General features: G+C 42.3%; 1 protein-coding gene across 1 annotated transcript in view; it reads left to right on the forward strand.

Moving 5' to 3' along the window:
• The window catches only part of LOC143929245 (mixed lineage kinase domain-like protein), a 48,849-nt gene extending 25,292 nt beyond the window's left edge, over positions 1-23,557 (forward strand). Inside the window, exons 8-11 of the mRNA XM_077453405.1 lie at positions 5,910-6,049; positions 11,522-11,571; positions 15,865-16,023; positions 18,725-23,557. Coding sequence (XP_077309531.1) covers positions 5,910-6,049; positions 11,522-11,571; positions 15,865-16,023; positions 18,725-18,789 — 414 coding nt within the window. The 3' untranslated portion in view covers positions 18,790-23,557. The remainder of the gene's footprint in view (positions 1-5,909; positions 6,050-11,521; positions 11,572-15,864; positions 16,024-18,724) is intronic.
• The last annotated feature ends 1,237 nt before the right edge of the window (positions 23,558-24,794 follow it).

Genomic DNA, 24,794 nt, shown 5'->3' on the forward strand with positions numbered 1-24,794 from the left:
AGGGGTATGCCTGTATATCAAAATCGCTGTACAAGTGAATGTGAGGGATGACATCACTAATGGAGCAAGGGAGGAGGTAGAATCATTATGGGTAGAGCTACAAAGGGAGGAAACCAAGGGGAAAGCAATACTGGCAAGTATGCGATAGGCCCCCCAACCAGAGGGAGGAAAGGAAGGCGGACCTCCTATCACAGTTCGGAATGGCAGCAAGGATGGCACATGTCATTATAATGGGGGTTTTTAATTATCCAGACATAGACTGGGCGGAAGGAACCGCACAAGTCTAAAACTTGCCATTTCCTAAATGTCTTGCAGGACAATTTCATGGGTCAGATGGTAAATGCACCAACAAGAAACAAAGCGTTACTAGACCTGCTGATTACCAACAATACAGACTTGATCACAGATGTGGAAATACGGGGCAATTTAGGAAACAGCGATCACAGGTCAATTACCTTCAGTATAAATCACACAAATAAGAAACAAGGGGAATACAAAGACACTGAATTTCAAAAGAGCCAACTTCCATAAACTATGGTCCTTGCTAGAAGATATTAAATGGGATAAAATCCTAGGAACGAAGAACACGGAGGAAAAATGGGTGTGCTTTAAAGCAGAGCTACACCCATTTGAAAGTCATCAGCTACAGAAAGTATAGCTGCTGATTTTTAATAATCGGACACTCACCTGTCCCACTGTCCAGCGATGTGGGCGCATGAAGCCTTGCCCCTCTCCCCCTCCTCTCTGCGGCGTTGGCATCAGTGGCGGCTGGTGAAGTTTTAAGATGGGGGGCGCTAGACCACGCCCACCCTTTTGACCCATCCCACTTCTCATAAGCCCCACCCATTATAGAATCCACCAACTCCGTCCCCTGTAGTACATCATATACAAGGCTCTACATTATACACAGGGCTCTATACTTCATATACCAGGCTCTACATTATAGACAGGGCTCTGTACATCATATACCAGGCTCTACATTATACACCAGGTTCTAATGACACATCAATATGTCTGACAGCCCAGCCACACTCCTCGTTCACCAGAGAAAAAAAAAACAGGAAACACAAAAAAGGTGCTCGGGAAACAGCAATAGGCAGAGGTCACCGCAGACAATGAAGTACAAGAAAGCCTAATAAAATAAAACAAATACAGTCATCACATTTAGTGACTGCAATAATGCAATATCTTACATGTTTGCCTTTGGTGGTGGGATCAGAGGGATGGTGATGATCAGAGACAGAGGGATGGAGGTGGGGTGGGGAGTTGGATCAGTGGTGGGTGGGATGGGATCAGGGACAGAGGGATGGATCAGGGACAGAGGGGTGGTGGGATGGATCAGGGACAGGGGGATGGTGGGTGGGATGGATCATGGACAGAGGTATGGGTGGGTGGGATGGATCAGGGACAGAGGGATGGTGGGATGGATCAGGGACAGAGAGATGTTAGGTAGGATGGATCAGGGACATAGATATGGTTGGTGGGATGGATCAGGGACAGAGAGATGGTGGGTGGGATGGACCAGGGACAGAGAGATGGTAGGTGGGATGGATCAGGGACAGAAGGATGGTGGGATGGATCAGGGACAGAGAGATGGTGGGTGGGATGGATCAGGGACAGAGATATGGTTGGTGAGATGGACCAGGGACAGAGAGATGGTAGGTGGGATGGATCAGGGACAGAAGGACGGTGGGATGGATCAGGGACAGAGAGATGGTTGGTGGGATGGATCAGGGACAGAGATATGGTTGGTGGGATGGATCAGGGACAGAGAGATGGTGGGTGGGATGGACCAGGGACAGAGAGATGGTAGGTGGGATGGATCAGGGACAGAAGGACGGTGGGATGGACCAGGGACAGAGAGATGGTTGGTGGGATGGATCAGGGACAGAGAGATGGTTGGTGGGATGGATCAGGGACAGAAAGATGGTGGGTGGGATGGACCAGGGACAGAGAGATGGTAGGTGGGATGGATCAGGGACAGAAGGATGGTGGGATGGATCAGGGACAGAGAGATGGTAGGTGGGATGGATCAGGGACAGAAGAATGGTGGGATGGATCAGGGACAGAGAGATGGTAGGTGGGATGGATCAGGGACAGAAGGATGGTGGGTGGGTGGGATGGATCAGGGACAGAGAGATGGTGGGTGGGATGGATCAGGGACAGAAGGATGGTGGGTGGGTGGGATGGATCAGGGACAGAGAGCTGGTGGGTGGGATGAATCAGGGACAGAGGGATGGTGGGTGGGTGGGATGGATCAGGGACAGAGAGCTGGTGGGTGGGATGAATCAGGGACAGAGGGATGGTGGGTGGGTGGGATGGATCAGGGATCAGGGACAGAAGGATGGTGGGTGGGTGGGATGGATCAGGGACAGAGAGATGGTGGGTGGGATGGATCAGGGACAGAAGGATGGTGGGTGGGTGGGATGGATCAGGGATCAGGGACAGAGAGCTGGTGGGTGGGATGAATCAGGGACAGAGGGATGGATCAGGGATCAGGGACAGAGAGATGGTGGGTGGGATGAATCAGGGACAGAGGAATGGGTGGGTGGGGGGAGGCTTCATATGGGCTGTGTGTTTCACAAGAGCTTCCACTGACACTGCCAAACCAAGACACAGCAACACCAGTGGAGATAATAGAAGCACTGACGATCAGCACTTGATAAACACACAGCCTGTGTGAAACCTCCCCCTCCATCCATCCTGTAGAAATAAGGAGACCAGCCTTGTGTGATCATCAGTGATTCTAATATCTCCACTGGTGTTGCTGTGCCTCGTTTGGCTGTCAGTGGAATCATTCAGCTCTGCCCCCCTCCTGTGGATTTCCAGCATCTACCTTGTTGTTGTTTCATAGCGCAGGAGTTCACTCCTCTGCTCCTCTGCTCGGTGCACTGGTCTGACACAGGGGAAGACCGGAAGTGACAGACTAACTTGTCTGTCACTCAAAGCCCATAGCATAGTAAACCTATGGGCGCCGGGCGGATGCAGATCGGCACTTTTAATTGCGCCACAAGGCGGGTTAAAACCCCGCAAATGAAGCGCCGCGTCTGCAATCTTGTGATTGCGTTGACGTGGCGCTTCACATAGTGCACTGTGTCCAGCGCTGCACTGTGTCCGGCGCTCGTACACAGTGCACTTAAGGACTTTTTTTCATTTTTTTTTTTTTAAAGGGCCATTTAAAAAAAAAAAAAAAAATTTGTTTCAATTTTTTTTTTTGTGTGTGACTGCCTGGAGGGGGGGCAGCGCCCGGGCGCCCCCTATGGGCAGGCCGCCACTGGTTGGCATTCTAACTGTGGTCGACCCGGCTGGGACTCCACAGCCGGGTGCGCACTGCGCATACGTGAGCCACGCTGCATGCTGTGAATGGCCGGGCAATCTTCTGGGACCTGTAACGTGTCCCAGAACATTGCAGGGAGGGAGGGGGGGAGAGGTCAATTCCTTCCTGCGCCGCAGAGCCAGGGGAGGAAGTGGGAGCTGGGTGACTGTAAAAACAGGTTACCTGTTCCCCCCCCAAAAAAATTACATGCCAAATGTGGCATGTCAGAGGGTCACCAGCACTTAAAGTGGAAGTTCCATTTTTGGGTGGAACTCTGCTTTAAGAGCATATTAAATAAGGGTATCCCAATGGGAAATACATTTAAAAGAGCTAATAAAAGTCCTGGGTGGCTTAACACCAATGTAAAAATGCATATAAAAGCAAAGGAGAAGGCCTTCAAAAAATATAATTCTGAGGGTTCATCATCAGCATTCCAAGTTTACAAAGTATGCAATAAGAAACATAAGGGTGCAATCAGGGCAGCTGAGATAGAACATTCTTTAAGTATACAAATAATAAAAGAGGGAGAGAAGATCATATTGGCCCCATAAAAAAATGATGAAGGAAATCTGGTTACAAAGGATGGAGAGATGGGGAAGGTATTGAATTTATTATTTTTCTTAGTCTTCACGGAGGAAACAGGGGACTTCAGTAACCAAAACTGCAGTGTTTATCCTCATGACACGTCACAGGAAGCACCCTCATGGCTAACAGGGGATATAGACTTGAAAAAAGGAACTCAGTCAAGTAATTGCCAGGCCATTGTTCCTAATTTTTATAAAGTCTACTGACTGGAATGGTACCAGCTGATTGAAGAAAAGCCAATACAGCACCAATATTTAAAAAAAGGAAAAATATATATCCCTGGGAACTACAGTTAGCCTAACGTCAGTTAGCCTAATAGTTTGTAAGCTCTTGGAGGGAATGATAAGAGACTATTATACAATATTTTAGCAATGATATCATTAGCAGTAATCAGCATAGATTCATAAAAATCGTTCTTGCCAAACCAATCTATTAGGAAGTGAGCTGCCATCTAGATAAAGGAAGGCCTGTAGACATGATGTATCTGGATTTTGCAAAGGCATTTGATACAGTTCCACATAAACGTTTACTGTAAAATTAAGGTCTGTCAGCATGGACCATAGGGAGAGTACATGGATTGAAAACTGGCTACAGGGGCAAGTTCAGAGGGTAGTGATAAATGAGGAATACTCTGAATGGTCTGGAGTGGAAAGTGGGGTCCTCCAGGGTTCTGTTCTGGGACCAATCCTATTTAATTTATTCATAAACAACCTGGAGCATGGGATAAGCAGTCAATCTCAGTATTTGCAGACAATGCTAAGCTAAGCATGGCAATAAGTTATTTGCAGGATGTGGAAATCTTGCAAGAAGATCTGAACAAATTAATGGGATGGGCAAAAACATAGCAAATGAGGTTTAATGTAGAAAAAATTTAAAATGATGCATATGGGTGGCAAAAATATGAATGCAATCTACTCATTAGGGGGAGAAGCTCTGGGGGAATCTAGGATGGAAAAGGACCTGGGGGTCCTAGAAGATGACAGGCTCAGCAATGGTATACAATGCCAGCCTGCTGCAAGCAAAGCCAACAGAATATTGATACTGATAAGATAACATAGAGGAGAATTCAGGAGCAGTTGATAAAAAGCCCAACTGCTCCTAAACGTCCATTTAGCAGCAGCAGTGTACATGAGGCCTTAGAACTCCCTTCACTGGAACTAAGGGTCCAAGCCCAACCCCTGAAAAACACCCCCCACACCATAATCCCCCCTCCACCAAATGATTTTGAGCAGAGCACAAAGCAAGGTCCATAAAGACATGGATGAGTCCTGACCTCAATCCGATAGAACACCTTTGGGATGAATTAGAGCAGAGACTGTGAGACAGACCTTCTTGTCCATATCAGTGCCTAACCTCACAAATGCTCTCCTGGAAGAATGGTCAAACATTCCCATAGACACACTCCTAAACCTTGTGGACAGCCTTCCCAGAGGAGTTGAAGCTGTTATAGCTGCAAAGGGTGGGCCAACTCAATATTGAACCCTACAGACTAAGACTGTTATGCCATTAAAGTTCATGTGCATTTAAAGGCAGGCATCCCAATATTTTTGGTATTATAGTGTATGTTATCTAACTGGGATCTCTCTGTCCTTTATTTGTTATCTGACTGATGATCAGGGATCTCTATCTCCTTTATGTATGTCAACTGATGGGCTAATTTTCTTCTCTGAGAGCTTGGTGCTGGTTGAAAAGTTTTACTATTGAAAGAAAACTAAAAAGGCACCAGAGCTGCCTGTTTATTTTGGGTAACCCATTGGGAGACACCCTGTTAGTCAGGAACTAACCATGAGTTTAGTTAGTAGCTCGATTTTGGGCTTGGTGTACCAATGAAAGTGCAGAATAATCCTGCTTGGACTGTTCCTAGGTGTCCCTGTCTTGGGTATGATTTACTGCAAAATTAGGTCCTAATTATTACACATTTTTAATGATCTCTGTCTCTATGAACATGCAGAGTTGTGTGACAGCTCACAGTTCATACCTTGCCCTTCATCCTTTGCTCTTCCTGCAGTTATCAGGATTTGAATTCTCCAAGACGGAGAGTTCCATGAGACGCAATCCTAATGAGGAACCGGAGGAGTTGGAGCTGCCGTATAAGGCTCCGGAGTCGCTGACTAGTGGCGAGTATGATGTGCACAGCGAGATCTTCAGGTTGGTGCCAGACAGATATTTTCTGGGTCTAAGTGAAAGCTTGCACGGCAACTATATTGAGGTTTTAGTTGTTGTGATTGCAATCACATCTGTGAGATCAATCTATTATTGTTATGTATATGACCATCATAAGTAAAACCTCGGGCCTCGGCCAAGTGCTGGCAGCCAGAGACAGGTGCTGGATAGCGAAGTAGCCATCTCCAGGCTAGCTGTAGTGTCAGGTGGCTGTGTGCCAAGGTGGAGCAGGGAGCACCCAGTCTAGTGGTACAGAATACCAAACAAGATGGGTATTACATGTAATTTGTCCCATTGGGAATTGAAAACTGTTAAAAAAAAGTGATACTTTAACTACACCCATCCAACCACAACTGATGTTAGGTGAGCCAGGCTTTTAATTGAACCCAATACATAGCTAAATGGTACTTTGAGTTTGATTGCCTAATATATATATATGGAAAGACACTAGAGAAGGAATGCATGTTAAATATAATATATATTTTTTTGTTTATTGGAGGACATAGCTCTACTTTGGATGATCACCTACTGGGAAATGCTTTCTCCCTCTGCACTGAAAAATAGTAATGACAGACACAGGCCTACAGTACATGACTGGGATGGAGTACTGGGGTTAAGTCCACTGAGAGTTCTTGGAGACTGGAGGAGTTTCTGCTTCCCATCAACAGGCTGGAACTCCAAGTGATCAGATAGACTCTTCACTGGACACACCCACTGAGGGTGTCACCCTGTGGAGGTGCAGTTACTAGGGCACATACTAGGGATGAGACGAACACCCCCCCCCCCCCCCCCCTGGTTCGGTTCGAACATATCCAACAGGCAAAAAATTTGGCAGAACACACAAACACCATTAAAGTCTATGGGACACGAACATGAATAATCAAAAGTGCTAATATTAACCACTTCCCGCCCGCCGTATAAAGAATGAGGGCTGGGAAGTGGTTCTGTCATATGACGTCCAGCAGGATAACATGATGGCACACGCTGACATCCAGCAATCTGACATGCCGCATCTCTGATCATGATAAGAAGCCTCTGTCAAAGACCAATCACAGCTGATCATCGCATGAACCAGGAGGTGCCAGTAAATGGCATTCCTCGGTTCGCGCTGACAGGGAGAGACGATCGGCGGCTGTCGGGGGGGGGGGGTGCTCTGCTGATAATCAGTACATTGATTATCAGCACAGCACCCTCAGTTGTGCCAGTCACCTGCCAATCAGTGCCCAGCAATGAACACAATAATAAAGTCTTCCAGTGCCCACCACAGTGCCAGAGCCCACCATAGGGCCAATCAGTGCCCAGCAGTAATACCTGCCAGTAATCTATCAGTCCCTCATTATCGGTGCTGCCCATCAGTGCCACCTGTCAGTGCCCATCAGTGCCGCCTGTCAGTGCCCATCACAGCCTACTGTCAGTAGCCATCAGTGCCACCTGTCAGTGCCACCTGTCAGTGTCCATCAGTGCTGCATATCAGTGCCGCCTATTGGTGCCCATCAATTCTACATATCAGTGCCTCCTCATCAGTGCCACCTTATAAGTGCCAGTCAGTGAAGGGGAAAACAAAATTTTATGACAGAAACTAAGAAAAACTTTTTTTTTTTTTTTAATGTTGGTCTTTTTTTAGTTTGTTTAGCAAAAAATAAAAACCCCAGAGGTGATCAAATACCACCAAAAGAAAGCTCTATTTGTGGGAAAATGATAAAAATTTTGTTTGGGTACAGTGTAGCATGAAAGTGCCTGGTATCGAAGTGGTTAAAGGCTTATATGCAAGTTATTGTCATAAAAAGTGTTTGGGGACCCGGGTCCTGCCCCATGGGGACATGTATCAATGCAAAGAAAATTTTTAAAACCGGCCGTTTTTTCGGGAGCAGTGATTTTTTTTGTGAAACAATAAAATGAAATATTCCTTTAAATATCGTGCCTAGGGGGAGTCTATAGTATGCCTGTAAAATGGCGCATTTTTCCAGTGTTTAGAACAGTACCACAGCAAAATTAAATTTCTAAAGGAAAAATTGTAATTTAAAACTTTTGGCGTCTGTAATGAATGGTCTCGGCAATATCGATAAAACTCATTGAAAAAAAGAGCATGGGGTCCCCCCCAGTCCATTACCAGGCCCTTTGGGTCTGGTATGAATATTAAGGGGAACTCCGAACCAAAATGAAAAACAAAATTACGTGAGGGTCCCCTTAAAATCCATACCAGGCCCAAAGGGCCTGCGACAAGAGAGCGTCCCCACCCTCCTGAACCGTATAAGGCCACATGCCCTCAACATGGGGAGGGTGCTTTGGGGTAGCCTCATCCCCACAACCCTTGCCTGGTGTTTGTGGGGGGTCTGTGGGCATGGGGCTTTTCGGAATCTGGAAGCCCCCTTTAAACAAGGGGACCCCCAGATCCCGGCCTTCCCCCCTATGTGAAATGGTAACGAGGTACAAATGTACCCCTACCATTTAACAAAAAAAGTGTCAAAATTTTAAAAACGACAAGACACAGCATGTGAACAAGTCCTTTATTAAAAAATAAAAATGTCCCACGATGTCCATTCATCTTCTTCACGCCGGACCGAAAAATAAAACATAAAAATCCACAACCGATCCTCCTCTATGGGAGGCTCCCGCCGCGTGACGCTTCATCGACTTTGACAGTTCTTATATAACTGAGGGCGGGGCCACCCGGTGACGCACCTGGGTGACCCCGCTCCCTCTGACGCCATGGGGAAGCCATAGGGAAGTACCCGTGGTATCAGGGGGGGTGACCCAGGTACGTCACCGGGTGACCCCACCCTCAGTTATATAAGAGCTGTCAAAAGCAAAGAAGGGTCATGCGGTGGGAGCCTCCCATAGAGGAGGATCAGTTATGTTTTTTTTTTTTCTTTTTTGGTTTATTTTTTAATAAAAGGACTTGTCCCCAAGCTGTGTCTTGTCGTTTTTAACATTTTGACACATTTTTTGTAAAATGGCAGGGGTACCCCTTTACAATTTCACACAGGGGGGAGGCCAGGATCTGGAGGTCCACTTGTTAAAGGGGGCTTCCAGATTCCGATAAGTCCCCTGCCCGCAGACCCCCACAACCACCGGGCAAGGGTTGTGGGGATGAGGACCAACATGGGGACAAGGTGCTTTGGGGGGCTACCCCAAAGCACCCTCCCCATGTTGAGGGCATGTGGCCTGGTATGGTTCAGGAGGGGGGGCCCTCTCTCATCCCCCCTCTTTTCCTGCGGACTGCCAGGTTGCGTGCTCAGATAAGGGTCTGGTATGGATTTTGGGGGAGGCCCCTATGTCATTTTTTTTGGTTCGGGGTTCCCCTCAAAATGCATACCAGACCTAAAGGGCCTGGTAATGGACTGGGGGGGGGGGATCCCATGCTCTTTTTTCAATGATACTATAGATACCCCCCAGGCACAATATTTAAAGGAATATTTCATTTTTATTGTTTTTACTTTCTACTCTGCTCCCGAAAAAACGGTAGTTTAAAAAAAAAAAAAATGTCATTGATACATGTCCCCTGGGGCAGGACCCGGGTCCCCAAAAACTTTTTATGACAATAACTTGCATATAAGCCTTTAAAATGAGCACTTTTGATTTTTCATGTTAGTGTCTCATAGACTTTAACGGTGTCCCGGCGGCTTTCAAATTTGCCCCGAACACCGCATATTGTTCGGTGGTCGCAGAACATCTGAACAAAGTTTGTCCCAAACTTATGCTCGGGCCGAACTGTTCGCCCATCCCTATCTAGTGGTAGAAAACTGACAAGTAGACCATCTCAGTTGGAAATAGAAGTGTGTGGTTTGTTTTGTTCCAAATCAAAATTAGTCCAAATTTTTTAGCTATTCCATATTCGAATGTATCTAAATTTCGGCATTACAACAGTAATGAATTTAAACGAAACCGACAGAACAAAACAAGGTACGTCTAAATATTCAAATTGAATTAGAAAACAAGAATAGAATGGAAAATAGAATAAAATAGGCAATAAAAGAATAGAAATTAATAATAGAATACAATAAAAAAAAAGAATAGAAAAAAATTATAGAATAGAATAAAATATAACTGTCGACCGCAATTTAAAGTTCAAATAGATTAGTATAGAATAAAAAAAATAATAGAATAGAACAGAATGGAAAAGCACAAAATAGAATAGAAGAAAATTTAATAGAAAATGGATAGAATAGAAAGAATATAACCACTTTCTGAAATTCGAATAAAATAGAAAAAAAAAGAATTGAAACGAATATAATTAATATAACCATCTTCCAAAATTCAAATAGAATACATTTGAATTAGAATAGAAAAGAATAGAATAAAAAAAGAAAACAATAGAACAAAATAAAATTTAAAGAACATAACCGTCTTCCAAACTTCAAATTTCGAATAGAATACATTCAAATAGATCAGAAAAGAACATAATAGAAAAGAACAGAATAGAAAAAAACTAGAATAGAAAAATAGAATACAAAACAAATTGACTAGAAAAAATAAGAATATAACCATTTTCTGAAATTCAAACAGAATAGATTAGAACAAAATAGAAAATAACAGAATGGAAAACAAAAGCATGGTAAATAAAAGAAAAGACAAACAATAGAATGAATGTAACCGTCTTCCAAAATTTTAATAGAATAAATTAGAATTGAATAGAAAAGAATAAAATAGGAAACAGAATAGGAAATAAAAGAATAGAATAGATAAAAATAAAACAGAATAAAACAAAAAGAGTATGGTCGTCTTCCGAAATTAGTATAGAATAAATTTGAATTCGAAAGCTGATTCAAATTTTTGGAACTCAGTCAAATAGAATTTGATGAGACCGAATTTGGAATATTCTAATCAAATCCGAAAACAAATAAATGAAACGAATTCCGAAAACAAATGAAACAATTTAGCTAAACAAATTATTTAAATAACGAATCCAAATGAAACTATTTTTCTGTTTTGCAAATGTCTAGTTGGAAAGGTCTGGGTCAGGGAGAGAGGGCCCTCACTTGGAAGTCCTCCAACAAATTTGCCAGTGATGGGGAACCCAGATGTTGAGCTTCTGGTGTTCTCCAACCCGAGTTTTAAGATGCCTCCAGTGCTGCTGTCACATTCTTGGTCCTCCTCAGCAATGGGAAACCTGCAAAGTCTATCTGATGGCTCCAAGTCAGCACATTGATGGGAAGCATACAAACAAACCCACCCCTGTTAGTTTGTATGCTGGTCTGACCCGACAGACCAAATACCACACAAGGGAAGCTATTGGCTACTGGCTATTGAACTTCCTTTTTTAGTCCCGTCTTATGTCATCACGTTAAAAAAAACGGACTTAGTCTGATTGTGTGTGGCCAATTCCGTTTGTTTAGAAAGTCCATCGGAACTCTGCCGAAAGTCCATCAGGAAGACTGTCGGACCTAGTCTGACGGAAAGTCCGGTTGTGTGTATGTGGCAATAGAAGTCATATTAATTCACTGTTATCTCTTTCAGTCTTGGTGTGGTGATCTATGAGATAGTTACTGGCTCCCTCCCACTCCAAGGTAAGTGCTGGGCTTGTACAGTATGGTGATGGCTACATGTCTTCTATTTGATCGTAATGAACCACTGACACTGACCAAACAAAATTTGTCACACCAATGGTGGAAAGTCATATTTACACCACATTCTAGAGGAACCATGCAGGGAGGAATAAAAAGTACCTGTAATGTCGTCATGAACATGTTTTTAAATAAGTATGCTGGATGGGTAGACTTTGTTCTTCTAATGATAAAAGGTTTTAGTGTATTTTGGAAGTGCTTAGGTGAGGCCTGCTCTAGTGTCGTGTGCCTCCATACTGTATACCTGTGCCATGGCAATGTTGGGAGGTTAGGGTGCAAGAGAGGTGTAAAAGTCGTCTTTCCGCATCTCAGAACATCGACATGGCACTGAACTCTTCCACAAAATATAATAATCTGTGTATGGAAATACCAAACGATGCAATGTCTTATTTGTGAAACAGCAATCAACTTGCAATCTGTTGGTCAATGTGACCTGTTTCGCACATTCTGCTTCTTAGTTATAAAAGCTGACTGTCTAAGCCCTTGTACACACGGTCGGAGAATCCGTCGGAATGTGTCCTATCGGACCGTGTTGTCGGATAATCCGACTGTGTGTGGTATGCATCGGACTGTTCCCATCGGAATATCCGTCGGACAAAATTTTACAACATGTTGGAAATATTTTCCGAAAAACTGGTCCGATAGGACATACTCCGATCATGTGTAGAGAATTTTGATCGGACAAAGTGCCACGCATGCTCAGATCAAATTCCTACATCAAAGCTATTGGCTACTAGCGTGAACGTAGTCCCATCATAACAAAATTACGTCATCACGTTCTGAAAGATCGGATTTTGACAACTTTGTCCGACCGTGTGTATGCAACAGTTTCGGACAAGATCCGACGGACAGAATCCAACAGACAAAATACGACAGATTTGGTTGTCGAAATGTCCGACCATGTGTACAGGGGCTTACAGTGGCCACAAAGTAAAGAATTTGCCATATGGTAGTAGGCAAGTGGTGAAAAAGAAGGTATGGTTAGGGTTTGGAGCAGGTCAGTGGTTACGCGGCACAGTGGAGACCCCTGTTGGCTCCAGTTGTGTTGCAGGTTCCAGCATAGGCGAGTTGTTGAAGGGGGGTCTCCAGCCTGGAATGAGCTCCATGTCCATCAGTGAAGAAATGCTCCAGAAATTGAAGAAGGCTCTCCAAATTCTCGAAGGGAACCCTGCTTAAAGCAGAATTTTTCCAAAAACAACTTGATAAAATATAATGTTCTTTAGAAAGGAACATATATTCCACATCAATAATTACTAAGATTAATACCATATTTAGGCAATTAATATGGCGGAACAAAACTCCTCGTATTAAATTGGAGACTCTACAACATCCCAAAAATGTGGGTGGACTGGTAGTTCCTAATCCAAGGATATACTTTTTTGCATCCCAACTACAGCATTTTGCTGCATTGGAGTCGGAGCAGATATTCCTTCCCGCTCAACGATTATTCTCATATGCATTTCAGATGGCGCCAGAGGGGATGTATCGCTCGCTGATATTCCCATATGTATGCTAATGTTTAAAATATGGGATACAGTTAAAAAAAAATGCTGGGTGTTTCTTATCCTACCAGAGATATACTCCCATATGGGAAAATGATAGACTTCCTCAAATTTTGGCTCTTAGAGGTTTTAAGAGATGGGGAAAATTAGGAATAACAACCCTAGTTCAGCTATACAAGAATGGTATACTTAAATCCTTTGAAAAACTCAGGGGTGAGTTTTCTTTACAATCTAATTGGTTCTATCAATTTCTTCAACTAAGACATGCTTTACATGCCCAATTCTCCTCTGCTAGGATGTTCTTCCCCCCTATCTTTGTAGTACAAGCAAGGCCAACAAAGGGTCTTACCTCTACTACACATAGTGTATTGTCAGATAGATTCTTATTGAACTTTCCCATCTCCTCTAGGGCTGGCTGGGAAAAAAGATATCAGTCCCATCCCAGAGGAGGTCTGGGAGGGTATTTTGCGGTCTTCACCCCGGGTGTCTCTTTCCCCATCGCACAGACCGACACAGATTTTTATCCTTCATAGAGTCTATAGAACTCCTCAATTTCTGCATGCAATGGGACTGAGATCTAAGCCAGCCTGTCCTAGATGTGGCAACACAGGCATGTTAATACACCTTTTCTGGCAGTGCCCAAAACTCAAAAGATATTGGGCGGAGGTGATTGGTACCTTAAACAGTCTACTGGATATTAACATTCTGATTGAACCACTTATATATTTATTGGGCTACAGTGACATGCTTACTTATACCCTCTATACCGGTAACACTATAAGGCACGCACTTTTTGTTGCCCACAGACAGATTGCTTTTAACCACTTTCAGACCGGACCAATTTGCTGGTCAAAGACCAGACCACTTTTTGCGATTCGGCACTGCGTCGCTTTAACTGACAATTGCGACGTGGCTCCCAAACAAAATTAACGTACTTTTTTTCCCACAAATAGAGCTTTCTTTTGGTGGTATTTGATCACCCCTGCGGTTTTTATTTTTTGCTCTATAAACAAAAATAGAGCGATAATTTTGAAAAAAACGCATTATTTTTTACTTTTTGTAATAATAAATATCCCCCAAAAATATATAAAAAAACATTTTTTTCCCTCAGTTTAGGCCGATACGTATTCTTCTACATATTTTTGGTAAAAAAAAATCGCAATAAGCGATTATTGATTGGTTTGCGCAAAAGTTATAGCGTTTACAAAATAGGGATAGTTTTATAGCATTTTTATTAATAATTTTTTATTATTTTTTTTTTTACTAGTAATGGCGGCGATCTGCGATTTTTATTGTGACTGCGACATTGTGGGGGACCCATCGGACATTTTTGACACATTTTTGGGACCATTGTCATTTATACAGTAATCACTGCTATATAAATGCAGTGATTCCTGTGTAAATGACACTGGCAGTGAAAGGGTTAACCAGTGGGTGGCAGTGTAGGGGTTAAGTGTTCCTAGGGGTGTGTTACTAACTGTGGGGGGGTTGGGCTGTCATTTAGTGTACACTAATCTCTGCTCCAATCACATGGAGCAGAGATCAGCGTCACTAGTTGCTAGGCAGAATGGGAAAATGTTGTTTATACAGCATTTCCTCCATTCGGCCGCTCCGTGAGACGATCGCGGGGATGCCCGCAGCGATCGAGTCCGCGGGTCCCGCGACCGGACTCACGGGGGTCCCAACCAGCGCGGGAGCGCGCCGGCGGCGGCGCGCTCCCGATGGCACGGCGGCAACGAATATTGGACGTACATGTACGCCAATATGCCTGCCCGTGCCATTCTGTCGACGTACATCGTCGTGCGCTGGTCAGGAAGTGGTTAAGTGGCCCTTCCCCCGCTCGCCGACTGTATCTGAGTGTATTCTAGATCTCAATAGGATAAATTATTCTTTTTGAAAAATATACATACGTCCTAAGGAATTCCATGAGCAAGCTTGATGCTACCTGGTCAAGGTGTCTTCAATCCATGCCTTTGGCATTATTGTAAACCAATATGTACTATGTACTTTGTAATGTTAGATACTGTTTGTGTATATATATATATATATATATATATATATATATATATATATATATAATCCAAGAGTAGGGGGGTGGGGTGGGGGTTTTGTTGTGGTGGGGTGGCTTGGGTTTTTCCTTTTTTTTTCTCTTGGGTTGGGTTTTGTTTAAACAGGAATTAAAGCCAAACAAAAAAAATAAAATAAAAATACACCCTGCAAGGCAAAGGCATAATGAGCTAGTATGCATAGCATATTAGCTCATTATGAATAAGTTACCTGAGATGGAAGCCCCCAAAGCGACCCTCGTTCTCCTCCTCAGACGCCGCCATCCATCCCGGAGTGACTTCTGGGTATCGCGGCTCTGCAGCTGTGACTGGCCAGAGCCATGATGACGTCACTCCCGTGCATGCGCTCGGGAGCCGCCACTAACGCCATGATCGCCATTAGCAGCGGCATGCTCAGTGTGCCTGAGCGCCGCTGTCTACGGCGCATGCGCCGCAGACAACAGTGCCTGTCTTTTGCAAAGATCTCCTAAACCTACATGGTTATATTTCTTGCACCTACAGGTAAACCTTAATCTAGGCTTACCTGTAGGTAAAAGTGGTCTGTAAGGGTTTACAACCACTTTAATGTGATTTTGTTTGAATAATCTGTTTGCACTGTTTTAACGTTATTTGATTTAAAAATATGCCGATACAATCTCAGCTCTGATGAAATCCATCTCATCCCCCAGGTCTCTCCCTGTCTGATTTTCAAGGCAAAACAGAGTTGGTTTACCCAAGGCTGTATGCCGAAGTCATGGCCGGCCTACAAATCTCTTGCCCAGCCGTTCTACGTGATATTATCAGGGATTGTCTGCAGATTGACCCACAGAAGCGCCCAAATGCCGGAGGTTTGTATCAGCCTACAAAGTCCACCATGGTACCCAACACACATCTCATTTTTCTAAACCAAGATACAAACAGATAGATTTTTCTTGACATGTAACCACAACCCTCAGTATGGTCTATGCCTACAGACCTCAGTTTGTAAATAAAGCATTTGTGGTGGACTGTATCAAATGCTTTTGCAAAATCCAGATATACCACATCTAAAGGCATACCTTTATCCACATCACAGCTCACTTCCTCATACAATGTTAACAGGTTGGTTTGGCAAGAAAGCCATGCTGATTACTACTAATGATACTGTTTTCAGCAGCAAATTCTTGGATATTTCCCCTTATCATCCCCTCCAATACTTTATATACTATCGATGTTAGACTGACTGGTCTGTAGTTCCCATACATAGTATAAGTTTTGGCCCTTTTTTAATTGGTGGTACCACATTGGCCCTTCGCCAATCAGCTGGTACCATTCCTGTCAGTATGTTGTCTATGTAAATTAGGAATAGCAGTCTGGCTATGTCCTGAGTTATTTGAGGACTGTCAAGTGGAAGAAAATCGGGTCCTGGTTCTTTATTTGCAATACGTTTTCCAAGTCATATTCGGACACCAACTTCTGTAAGCCACAAGGGTACACTCTGTGATGTGTTACTAATGTTACAGTCTTGATTATTATACCATTTTTTCTGTGTAAAAACTGAGAAGAAAGTACCGTATTTAGTACAGTTGCCTTCCCCTTGTCATTTGTAACCAACGTCCCCTGATCAACCTTTATGGGGCCAATGTGCTTTACCCTCAGTTTTTTACTATTAATATATTTAAATCATTTTTGGGGATTTTTTTTATTACTCTACTCCACTACGTGCCTTTTGTGATCTATTTTAGCCACCCTGATTGAGCTCTTACAATACTTATTGCATTCCTTGTAGTGTTGGAATGTCAATAATGACCCCTCTCCCTTATATTTCTTAAAGGCCTTATTTTTCTCCTTAATATGACTTTTTACATTACGATTTTGCCACCCAGGTTTAACCTTCGCTCTTCAATATTTGAACGCATTGGCTAATACCTTTATTTAATATGTTCTAAAATACTGCCATTTTTCCTCAGTGTTCAATGTTTCTAGGTCCCAATTAATATCTTGTAATATTGAGCGCAGTATAGAAAAGTTGGCTCTTTTTAAATTTAGTGTTCTTGTACTCCCCTTTTGTCTCCTTTTTCTGTATTTTATGCTGAATGTAATTATCCTGTGATCACTGGCTCCTAAGTTGTCCCATATTTCCACATCTATCATTTGTAATTAAAGTGATACTAAAGTCTCGTTTTTGTGTGTTTAAAAATAACAAACATGTTATACTTACCTGCTCTGTGTAGTGGTTTTGCACAGAGCGCTCCGATCCTCCTCTTCTCAAGTCCCTCTTTGGCTCTCCTGGCCCCTCCCTCTCTTTAAGTGCCCTCACAGCTAACAGCTTGCTATGGGGGTACCGCTGAGCCGCCGCTCATTTTGTCCATTCAGACACTAAGTGGCAGCTAAACTCCATTCCTTCTCTCTCCTCATTGGCTCACTGACGTTGACAGCAACGGGAGCCAATGGTGCTCCAATGCTGTCTCAACCAATCAGGAGGAAGTGATGCGGTGCAACCGAGTCGCTCCTGCAACATCGCTGGATAGAGATGGGCTCAGGCAAGTATAAGTGGGGCTGAGGGAAGCTGCTGCATTCACAACGTTTTTTTTATCTTAATGCATAGAATTCATTAAGATAAAAAATCTTGTGCCTTCACAACCACTTCAATGCATTCTTTCTAGTCAGGACAGCAACCAATTGGGACATGAATTTGTCCTATAAGACATTTAAGAAATGACGGCCTTTAATGAGTGAGCTCTTCCTTCTGCCCAGTAAATATCTGGAAAGTTGAAGTCCCCCACTATGAAAACATCGCCCTGCCTTGCTGCCATTACTAGATTGGATAGGAGGTCCAACTCCTCCTCATCCTTCAGGTTAGGATGCCTGTAACAAACCCCTACTATTATTGTCCTGCTTGTCTCTTCCCTTTGAAGTTCCACCCATAGGGACTCCACCTCCCCCTTGCCCCATTTGTAATCTCGTCCCTTACGTTCACCAGTAAATCATTCTTAATATAGAAGCACACCCCTCCCCCTCTTCGAACCTCCCTGTCTCTTCAATGCAAGAAATACCCCTGGATAGTTGCGAGCCAGTTGTGTGAGATGTCAAACCAGGTTTCTGACAATCCTTATGTATCAGCAGCTCCAGTTCCTCCATTTTGTTCATTTTGTTAGCTAGGCTCCTGGCATTTGTGTGCATGCCTCCCAGTTTTGTAATGGCGCATATTTGTTGTTACGTAGTTGTTCTCTATTTGTAATTTTGTTTCGCCAACCCACTTCCCCAGGGTTTATGTATAATGGTTATGGCACCCTCTGATGGCTTTCACTTCCTCTAAGCCCCCCCCCCCCCTCACCACCTAGTTCAAAAATCAACAGGCGAACAGAGCAAATATCAATAAAATGTCAGTTGCTGCCCAAGTCTTTGTTCTATTCCACTGAGCGGGAGAAGACCATAGGTCTGTCCGGTCATCATAAATAGTTTTTATTGCACCATATGACAGCCTGTTGGATGAGGAGAACCCCCCCCATGCTCAGGGGACAGTCTGTTTGGTAAGATCTGGTAACATTGTTCATTGTGTATTTTCAGATATCGCCAATCGGCTTGTTGCAGAGCCAGAGCCACAGGTACCCGTGATGGAAACGATGGTGTAGACATTGGGCGGTGACCTCAAGAAAGACTTGGACCTCACTATGGGAACAGACTACAACAATGACAGCAAATGTCCCTCCTCAGGGTCTCATTCTAGAAGGTTGGGATTAGAGCTGTACAATTAATCGTCAAGTTATCGTTCTCGACTAAAGTGTTTCACAATTCTTTCCATGCAAAGAATTCTCTCTGCTCTTCTGAAGCCACAGCATTCAAAAGAAAGGAAGAGAAAAAAAATCAAAACATTCTTTATCAGTTGAACTTAAAGTATAAACATTGTAACAATTTGTTAATGGAATAGACTTTGTGTATGTAAGTGAAAAAGTTTAACCACTTAAACACTAAACCTTTTTCTGACATTTGTTGGTTTCAAGGTAAATCATTTTTTTTTGCTAGAAAATTACGTAGAACCCCCAAACATTATATATATTTCTTTAGTAGATACCCTAGAGAATAAAATGGTGATTGTTGCAATATTTTATGTCACACTGTATTTGCACAGTGGTCTTTTAAATACAATTAAAAAAAAAAATATGAAAAACCAACCAGTAAAGTTAGCCCATTTTTTTTTGTATAATGTGAAAGATTTTACATTGCGAGAATCGTGATTCTCATTTTGGCATGAATCGTGCAGCTCTAGTTGGGATCAATACTTTCTTCAGTCTATTCCACCTCATTATGGTACGGACTACAGTCATTCAACAAGGACAGTGAATGTCCCTCCTCAAGGTCACATTCTAGAAGGCTAGGTTCAATACTATGTTCTGTCTGATGGAGGTGACATGGCCAATTCCACCCCAGTATGGTGCTCCAGCAAGGATAAAATATGTCCCTCTTCGGGGTCTCATTCTAGAAGGTTGGGATTAATACTTTGTTCTTCAACCTGTCAGAACATTTGAGGTTAAAAGATTATATATATATATATATATATATATATATATATATATACACGCCTTTATATTATGTATATTTCCATGGATGCTATGAGCAAAACCAAATCCATCTTGTTTAAAGAGTTCTTCTTTTAAGAGGTTAAATTACATTCATAGCTTATGAATAGACAATGAAAGAGTTATTTTCTGTCTCATAAGGAATTGTTTTTTCTGTTTCACTAGGAGTCTAGTTGTGCCATCTCCCAGGTTATAATTCAAAGATTTAGACACTTAGTAATATAAACAAGATAAGAAAATGGTTAGAGGCTCTTGTGTTCACATGAGCATTGGAATCATCTTTGCATGAAAAAAGCCAGAGGGCTTAGTCACAATTCCTATCATATTGTATTATGTATTTTAAATAAGGTTTTTCTTTTATAATATGTCTACAATGTATCTGTATTAATTAGTCACATATAAACCTGTTTACCATATATACATTATTATTATAAGGTTGCAAATATGGTATCCTATTTAATGGGAATGTTCATGAATAACTGTTAAGCTATCGTTTGAATAACGACTTCACTTTCATGGTATTTACAACCCAACTAATGATGTGGGGTAACTTTCTTAATCCATATATTTAAGCCAACGCCAGTGTGTCTGGGGATAGTGACACTTGATTGTCAACCATTGGTGTTTCGCTAAGCCAAGGTAAGAAGGTTATGTCAATCACATTAAAAGTAATTTCTGATACATTGCCCCCTAGAGGGGAAAAACTCCATCATCATCAATTACATAGTTGTGTGTCACACACCCACTTTTGGGGTTGGATAAAAAGGTGTTACTCATAGCAGAGAGGAATCTGAGGTCTGATGGGAAAAGGAGCCATGGGTAGTCTAGAGAGGATCTGAAAATGAGTTGAGAGAGACAGGAGCGGTCTATACCTCACTGAAAGACGGAAAAATGTAGGGAGGCTGGAAGAGGTCCCTCTGGGGGATTCGGACTCATAACAGAATCTTCTCAAACTGACAGACTTCTTCAAGTTCTGGTAAAGTATTGATCTTTCCATGGATATCTTTTTGGTAATTGAATTGTTTTTGCATATAAATTACTAAGTCCATTTAAATATATAAGGCAAAGCCAAATAGAGTTTTATCGTTTTTAGACATACACAGTTTTGTTTGGCTTTTATTTTTTTTTAAAGACAATGTCGGTACAATGGTTTTATTATGATATATTAAATTTAGATTGAATCTATTTTAAACATATAAGCGTTGATCAAATTATCAAGCTGTGCACAATATAAAAATCTTTTTTGTGCATTTAAGAGTGTAAGTGAGAAGGTCTGTTTGTTTTGAGAAGAGATCACACTGTAGCTAAAGTAAACAAGATTGTTTAAACTAGCCCGTGAAGACACAGAAAGCTATTCACGAAGCCCTTGTACACACGGTCGGAGATTCCGACAACCAAATCCGTCGGAGTAATTCCGACGGATTAATTCCGTAAGAGGTCCGGAAATGATGTTGCATACACACGGTCGGACTAAGTTGTTGGAAAATCCGATTGTACATAATGTGATGACGTTAATTTTGTTACGACGGGACTACGTTCAGGCTAGTAGCCAATAGCTTTGTTCTAGGAATTTGATCTGAGCATGCGTGGCACTTTGTCCGTCGGAGTAGGCTACCCATGATCGGAGTATGTCTGATCGGAGCATTTGGTCGGAAAATTTTACCGGCAAGTTGGAAAAGTTGGTCCGTTGGATATTCCGATGGAAACAGTCCAATGCAGACCACACACAGTCAGAATATCCAACAAAACGGTCCGATAGGACACATTCCGACAGAATTTCCAACCGTGTGTACAAGGGCTAAGAGTTACCAAGTCTCAAATATACCCAGTTATTCATGAATTGAAATGTGGTATTTTATTATAAGAACTTGAATAATAGAAACGTGAATAATATCTGAATCATCATTTATTCTGATATGTAGAAGTATATCCATTTATTTGTTTTATCACAAAATATACCTGATATTATTTTTCACTGTATTTTTAGTTAATAAATATATATTTTTACGCAATATCATTTGTATCACTTGTCTTCAAAATAGCACGGATAAACAAACTTGAATTTCTTGTTGGTAGTGGTAGAAAATTGTAAATCTCCCAAATATAAGATTTGCATAATTCCATAAATACAATACTGGTTTTATTATTTCAGTATAAACATGCTGACAAACCTGATGGCTTCTTCTGTTAAGCGAAAAAGTGGTCCAGGATGATTGTCATGAAAGGGTTCACCCGTTGGTGGCGCTGTCGGTCTCTTGGATCGCAGTACCAGTGTCCACCAGCGGGTGTTTTCCAACACCCAAAACCTGCAATAAGAGGACTCACCTTCTGGTGGCACTGTTGGATCCTTGGGCCGTAGTACCGGTGTCTACCAACAGGTGTATCCCGGCAGTGTGGAGCAAACAGCACCTCCTGCACTCAGGTGTTATGTGGGGTCAATTATTGGCTGTTTCATAAATATCCGGAAAGCCCTCACATGCTTGCCTTGGTATCTCTCTCCCTGTGCCCTGTCCTTGCTGCCTGTATCCTGACCTTGAGCCTGCATCTGACCAGACCCAACCCAACCTGATCTCTCCCAATCCCTATCCCAAGCCCATCCTGGACCTGTCCCTCCCGTTATCTGAGCACCTTGGATCCCCGTTCTGCAGCCCATCCATCCACCCTCTCCCTGTCCTGTTGCTTTCCCGTCCTTACCCCTCTGCTGATCTCCCCGTGTATGACCTCGGCCTGGCTCTTGTTTACGATTCCGGTATTTCCCAATTATTTACATATTTGTTGTTTGTGGGTCTTGTGGTTGGTAGTGCATGGTTTGTTTTCACTTACTTGTCACCTACTATAATAAACACCATTATTATTCACCTACATGCGTTTTGGGTTTCCTCTGTGCAGTCCACACAGTCTGGTCTACTAATTCCCTGACAATGAATCTGTTGCACATTTTCACCACAGACGACCCAATAATCCAGCAATTTCTATTGTGAAAACAAATCGAGGATTTATAAAGACTTTTCAGTGGAGGAGTTCAGAGAAGGAGCTTTCATGGTGCCAAACTTTGTTTTCTGACCTTTTTTTGTTTTCACTGTATTTTACCAACTTTTTGGGCGGTTTTTCACTAACACTTGTCAGAAAAAGCAAATCTTTGTCAAACTTTTATAGTCTGCATAAAAAAAAAAATATCCAAATGTATCTTTATAATAAGTAAAACCTGAAAGTCTTGCAAACTACCTACTGAGAGTGAAAATTATATGGACAGCCGCTGGCAATAATCACGTGCCATATAGCTGTGTAAATGCATAAAAAACAAAGACATTTGTGCCGCACTATCTACATATTATACTGCTATAACAGCAGCTATAAATATAAAGTGTCAATAGTGCTATATGATACTACAATGTGCAAAATCACATACATCAATTTCATAACACTACTTAAATAATAAAAATGATATAGTGATATATAGACTAATTCCCTTCAAGATCTCACAAATAACAATAATAATAACTGTGGGATCCCAAGCTGCTCAATAACGTTGTTTCCTCATATATATATAAAGAGTAGGAAAGAAGGCTCGATGGTGTGATATCGTATTTTAAACACAGATTTATTATACAAAATGTCTTTGTTTTTTTATCTTTATAATAGAGAGAACTGGGGAGAGATGAGGGGAAATCACTGCACCACACAGACTGTATGTCCGTCTTACTGGCCCCGGGAAGAGGACGAATACTGTATTATTTGTAAAACATAATTGGTTCATGTATGAATGTTACGTTCCCCGATTGTTGTCAAATAAAAAGAAAAAAAAAACAGCATTCCATTATAATATGGTCTACTGATTTTTAACAAGACCAAGGTTTTTTTTTTCTGGAAGCTTTCTAAAGAGAGAATAATGGAAGATACAAACACTACAAGATAAGAGAGATGGAAGGAAAAAAATAAATTAAAAAATGATTCGTTTATGGGAAGAGACAGGCAGGTTTACGAAAAGAAATGGGAGGCTGGTTTGTAGGGAGTGGTAGGTGGGTTTATGGGAAGAAATGACAGGCTGGCGTACAGTAAGGAATAAGGGGCAGTATTGATGAAAGGAATGACAGGCTTACAATTTAATTCCAGAGCTACCGGTTGTTAGAAACCTATAAAATGATAGATATGCGTTTTATAACCGCACTCCCCAATTATGAAATATATTAAACCTTAAAAAGATGATAAGTGCTTAAAATGAATAAGTAACAAGTGCTCAATAAAGTGTGCAATGTCCACATACAACCACCAGGTGTCTCCAACTGGATGCTAATGGTACATAATAAATGGTAAATTGCGGTCTTCTATCAGTTCCATGCCACAGGGATTTAATGTTCTCCTCCACCAACACCAGACACACAGCCCATTCACTGGACTCACGTGACCCTATTACAGGTAGTCACATTAAGCAGAATGAGGATGTCGTTTCTGATGTTCCTCTCAGCTGATCAGCAGGGCCAGCAAACTCAGACACAACCTAGATCTCCCCAAAACAGTATAAAAAGGAGGATACCTCCCACGGTGAAGTACGTAATGTTTATTAAAATACACACTATAAAAGTTACACTTGATGGATGGAATGGATAAAATTTAAAACAGAGCTCAAGATTTTTGCAGGGACGCGGATATGCGCTCCACCAGGGGTCACCCCTGATAACGTCAGACGTGTTGACGAAACGCATTGGGTGGGATCTTGCGTGACACGTCACGCCATTTGTGGAACGCAGGTGGAGCGCATACCAGCGTCCCTGCAAAAAAGGTGAGCTCTGTTAATTTTTTCCATTGTAAGTAACTTTTATAGTGTTTATTTTAATAAACATTATGTACTTTACAATGGGAGGCATTGATCCTCCTTTTTATACCGTTTTTGGGAGATCTAGTTTGTATCCAAGTTTGCTGCTGATGTTGATCGTCCGAGAGGAACATCAGAAACGGCATCCTCATTCTGCTTAATGTGACTACCTGTAATAGGGGTCATGTGAGTCCGGTGAGTGGGCCGTGTGTTGGCGGAGGAAAACATTATATGACCGTGGTGTGGA

The sequence above is a fragment of the Lithobates pipiens genome, unplaced genomic scaffold, assembly GCF_037356315.1.
Source record: "Lithobates pipiens isolate NorthernLeopardFrog02 unplaced genomic scaffold, aLitPip1_a1.2 Scaffold_10, whole genome shotgun sequence".
In the NCBI taxonomy this organism is placed as follows: Eukaryota; Metazoa; Chordata; class Amphibia; order Anura; family Ranidae; genus Lithobates; species Lithobates pipiens.